Consider the following 5401-nt stretch of genomic DNA (forward strand, 5'->3'; position numbering starts at 1 on the left):
GTTTTCTTGCGCCCAATAATGCATAATTTCATTTGATAAACACGTTTAGATTGAATGGTAATTTATAATCAGTCACAAGAACGTCGAATCTGAATCACTTGAAAAAACACGGGGGTGCTTAACTTTTTTCCAGGTGTATATATAGTGTGAAATGTAACACTCTGTGCCCGTGAAGTTTGGTAGTTTATTTTGACGTTTGTTAATTAATGAACTGATCCGAATCGAAAATCAGAACGTTTTTGTTTGTTTTTTCTCTAAGTGCATTTACGAAATCTGTTTCTTTAACACATGCGCACAAGCATGCGTATGTATCAATTGTTTAATAGTTGTACTTGAAACTGATTTTTACCAACAGCTGCCATATGTAGGACTGATAAAACATCCATTAAATAGATGATTACCAAAACGTAGCACAGCTAGTTATTGGTTGCTACTGATCATGTAGATTCCGTTTGAACATGTGTAGAATCAGATTGTATTGTACATTTATGTAAGTTTTCGTATTATGTACGTTAGAGCAAGCATTTCTTTTTACGGATTTTAATTTTGTAGTAGGTTCTCAGTTTGTTAGTTATCGGTTTCATCAGAATTTAAAATTCTGATATTTAACCACTAACTGTCTAAATAACCGTGAGGAACGCTAACTAGAAAACAACAACAACAACAAAAAAAAAAAAACGTGTTTCCTACTGCTGGATTAACAAAATTGAATATTTGTAAAGTTTGAATGAATTTTACATGGACCGGGTGTGGCTTAATGGTTCAGAGGATCCAATATACGGCCAGTTGCGTAAAATTTCGCTGCGTAGTGTGGGACGTGGTTGCGTTTCAAGGGTTACGGTCAAATTTCACTATTCGATAAGAGTAGCCAACCTGATGATAATGGCTGCCTTCCTTCCTGTTCAGAATTAGGGACAATTAATACAAAGTTATGTAGCTTTCAGTGAATATCCGATTCAAACAAACTAATCTTATATTGAGTATCAGCATTTTAGCCTCCGTTTGGGGCACCAACGTTATTCAAAAATGCTTGGTTAAATTTACCACTTTTATTACACACGTAACTTTCATATGACCTGTTCTACCCTCTAAACCTGCTGCAAAAAAATCTACATTTTGCAGACATTTCATTTCATGTAGTAGTAAATGAGAATTTTGAATGACCTTAGGCTTTATGACCGATATTTAGGTTTACGAAGTAATTTTACCGTAAAACTGTTGAGCGAGTTCAGTCAGTACATGATAACAGGAAACTGGATCAGTCAAAGTATTATAATCTAATAACATATATATATTACAGTTACATAAACGTTGATTTATGGCCTGATTTAAGCTTGCAGTAAAATTAAAACTTGTATAAACTTCGTATGATGTTTTAAGACGAAATGGAAAGTGCACGTAGCTGTAAAATGTTTAGATGCTGAAAACATTATATTCTTCAAAATAAAGTTAACTGATTAATGTAGTAAATAAGAATAAGGTTTTTACGTTTAGTTAAAGTCAACGTAAATGTTACTCTGTATATTTCAAGTTTAGTGTCCTTGGGAAATGTCATTACATTAAGTATATCATAATTTTGACGGGAATTGTGAGTGACTGGGGGTCAGCGGTCAGTTAACGGACTTACCAAACTATAATCCTGGGTTTGATTATCCGCTGTGGACGGAGCGCCTATAGCCATTGCGTAGCTTTGTGAAAAAAAAACAACAAAAAAACAAAACTTATGAATGGCTGAAGTAAAGATCAAACCATTCTTGTTTTCTGAGAAGCATCTGGTTTATAAAAGATTAAGCAACGAATAACAACATTTTTAATATTGATAATCGTTTGTTGAAAGGAACATATTGTTCGTACTTTTACTGCAAGAGAGTAGGAAAAAATAGCCAAAAGGTAATAGGAGAGCTTATAGTGTGGCGAGAATCAATTCGAAGCGACGCTATTTCAACTGGCTTGTGAACAAACTACCCGCTCAAAAGACCATTTATTGATCTTTCGTCATCTGCAAACGATAGGCTTAGAAGGTCGTATAAGTGTGAGAAGAAAGAATCCAAGTGTATATACTTCTACGTTTAAAAGGAAGCTCAAGCCTGTTGATGACACTGCTACTAATTCTGTGTGGAAAATATAGAATAAAGAACTGCTCAATGTGTGGCAATATCCGTTTTAATCTTTTTATTTTTGTCTGACATTGCTTTTTTATATGCTATTTGAAGTTCAAACTCCACATTACTTGTGTAATAATGCATTTCTCGGCCTTTGCACTTTGCTTATCTTTTATAACGTAGCAGTTTAGTAAACAATTTTTTTGTTATATTTGTTTTTTAATATAAAAATGATTCCTATAGGAGTTCACGCTTGCTTGCAAAAACAAATAAAAATTGGAACTATTTTTTTCTGTTATTATCACAAACGTTTTTTGTACAGAACTTGGAGTTGTTTTAAATTATAAGGTAGCAAGCAGTATTTGATTTACTGCTTGCATGTAGACGTGCAAATTTTATAAAACGATGTATAAATTTGTACTAGAGTTACGAAATTTTTAAAACCGGAATAGTGACATGACGAAATTGGTCTATAAATCATTAGTTTGGTATAAGAAGGTTTATGAATCATTATATTAGTTTAAATTTCTTCCTTTATTTTTTTGTAGGGCCTGACCAAAATAATAATCGATATAAACAGTGTTATAGATATCTGCTACTATCGGGAGTATAAATTCTGAATTATGTGGCAGTTTTTAATCACTTATAAAAACATAATACTCCACCAAATGTTTGGTGCAGTAACCCTTTGTAAACAGATTGACAAGCAGTCAAGATGTTTTCTACGTCTATAACTTGTGCAGAGTATTATTTATATATATATTTTGTACTTACTGCATGTTTCCAAACTAAGAACTCGTATCATAATACAATTGTTTGTTGCATAATTACTTTTTTGTTTTTCAAATCAGGTTTAAGTTTGTGAATTTCAGTTGAGATTAACCAAAGATGGTATGGCAAATCTTGCCACCTCAAATCTGCTATTTTTGTCTAGTAGGAATAATAATTATAGATCAAAAGTAAACAAAGTGTAACCTCCTGTTATAATCCATAACTTAGCTAATTAGTTTTCTTTAAAGACGTTGCCTCATATCACGCGTTATGAAGATGACATCCTGTCTTCTGTTACGTGTTTGGTCAGGAAACTTGGATATTGTCCAGTTGTTACGTAAATAATGTAGTCGTTGAAACTGTAAGCATTTTCCTTTTGTTCAAGTTTTAAATCATATGTATTTGTAGATGGTGCCATGTGTATAGTGTGTGTTTATATATATATATATATATATATGTGTGTGTGTGTGTGTGTGTGTGAAAAAGTAGGAAATATATATCATCTGTTGGTGCCTTATGTTAATCAAGGTATTTGGTTGACGGATGGGGTAATTTGTTTCCGAATTTTAGTTCAAAGCTACATTAAGGGCTACCTGCTCAAAGCCTTTCCTAATTTTGAACTGTTAAATATTTTAGTGGGTAGGCACTAGTCAACAGCATCTACAGCCAACTCTTGGGCTACTTTTGTGTGACTGAATAGTGGGATTTTATTGTCACTTTTATAGCTCGGCCACAGTCCCAAACTGCAAAGCGCAATTTTGCGGCAACCAGCAGCGAACCATGAATACTTGGATTCACAGTTCGGAGGACGCTAACAAATAGGCCATGCCTAACTCATAAGCGGCAGATGTCGTAACTGGTCCCCTTTCATCTGGTCAGCATTTCTAAATTAGGGTCCGTTATGCCTGGATCTTAGTATATTTGATCCGACCGTTTAGCCCATGTGCCTTTCAGGTTGGAAGTACTGAATTATTTTACAAAATTTTGAAATATTCACGTCATTGGACCTATTTGATGTGAAGATTGTGGAAAATACCGATTGTATTATGTAATATGAAACGTGTTAAAATAATTTTCCACTGTGAATCAATAATACTAAATTGTGAAATGAGGAATGTCAGAGTGGGTGAGAAAGATTCAATGAAGATGATAAAGATAGAAAAAAATAACCAATTATATTATGTGAAAAGGATGAAAATGCACAAGATCAAGTTTTCGTCAGATTAAGTTCAGAAGCAACGCACAAATTACACAGCTGAATAAAGATTGTCGCGTACAGTATAATAATTAAACAAAATATTTCACATTTTAATTAAAATGATAATTTTTAATATTTTAATTGGTGTTTTATAAGACACTTTTGAAAATATCTTTAGTTCTGATCGACGTTCTAAACCGTAAAGTTAGCACACTTTTGATCATATCTTATCAATTCTTTACAGTGTACCGGAAGAAAGACCGTATGAGCGACCGCCTCATTACTACGACCGTCTCGGTGAGAGAGAGCCTTATATGAGGCGGCCGGTTGGAATTGGTTACCATGACGATGAAAGTTACCAGGCCAGAGGCCGTTCACGAGATAGGTTTACACGTACAGCATCAGGAAGTATATATCAAGATGGAACAGACAGGTAATTTAATTTTCTTAAACTTGTTCATTGAAGTAACAAAACTAAATTACTTATATTGTACAGTTTCAGTATGCATTTGATTGGTTGAATTTCCTTTCCACGAACACAGTGACTTCAGCACTATATTTTGTTTTTGGGTGGGGGCATTAAGTAAAAATAGGTAATGGATTATTTTCATCCTCAGAAAGGAAAATGTATAGGTAATCTTGGGGATATTGTTAGATTCTATGTAAAAGTTTCCAGATTTGGTTCCTTATTATGAAGAGTAGTAATTTAGCTTATTCTTTAAAAAATAAGTGGATGGATAATCTGAAGATATATGTTTGCCTGTGGGAAAAAATATTCCCGTTTTACCCTTAAGTATGAAAAATAGTAAATAAGATAATCAATGGAAACGAAGATTTTCTAATAATCTAATGGGTACTTTTTTATTGGGATGTAAAATATTTAGATTTTGTCATTAAGTGTGAAGGGTATAATACAACATGTATTTGGAAAGGAAGATAAGTGTGAAAGGTAATGACCTAGTGTATTTCTGTAGAGGATGATAAGTGTTCAAAAGTAATGGCCTAGTTTATTCCTGGAGGGGATGATAAGTGTCCAAAAGTAATGGCCTAGTGTATTTCTGGAGGGGATGACAACTGTGTGAAAGTAATGGCCTAGTTTATTCCTGTAGAGGATGATAAGTGTGTAAAAGTAGATGTTTAATTTATCCTTAAAGAATAAGATGTTTCTGTTGCATACAATTCATATTTCATGCATCAGCTGAGAGATTGTTGGTTTATTTCACCATGAAAGGGAAGATATATTGTGGTCTGACACTTGAAACTGCTATGTAATACTAGAATTTTATGCTTAGAACCATGTATACACCTGGAAAAAAGTTAAGCACCCCCA

General features: G+C 33.4%; 1 protein-coding gene across 3 annotated transcripts in view; it reads left to right on the plus strand.

The window, feature by feature from the left end:
- The window catches only part of LOC106466587 (msx2-interacting protein-like), a 124074-nt gene that overhangs the window by 80254 nt on the left and 38419 nt on the right, over positions 1–5401 (plus strand). For all 3 annotated transcript variants that reach the window (XM_013926879.2, XM_022394612.1, XM_022394613.1), the window contains one exon: positions 4316–4504. In XM_013926879.2, the coding sequence (XP_013782333.1) occupies positions 4316–4504 (189 nt within the window). The remainder of the gene's footprint in view (positions 1–4315; positions 4505–5401) is intronic.

The sequence above is a fragment of the Limulus polyphemus genome, unplaced genomic scaffold, assembly GCF_000517525.1.
Source record: "Limulus polyphemus unplaced genomic scaffold, Limulus_polyphemus-2.1.2 Scaffold2312, whole genome shotgun sequence".
In the NCBI taxonomy this organism is placed as follows: domain Eukaryota; kingdom Metazoa; phylum Arthropoda; class Merostomata; order Xiphosura; family Limulidae; genus Limulus; species Limulus polyphemus.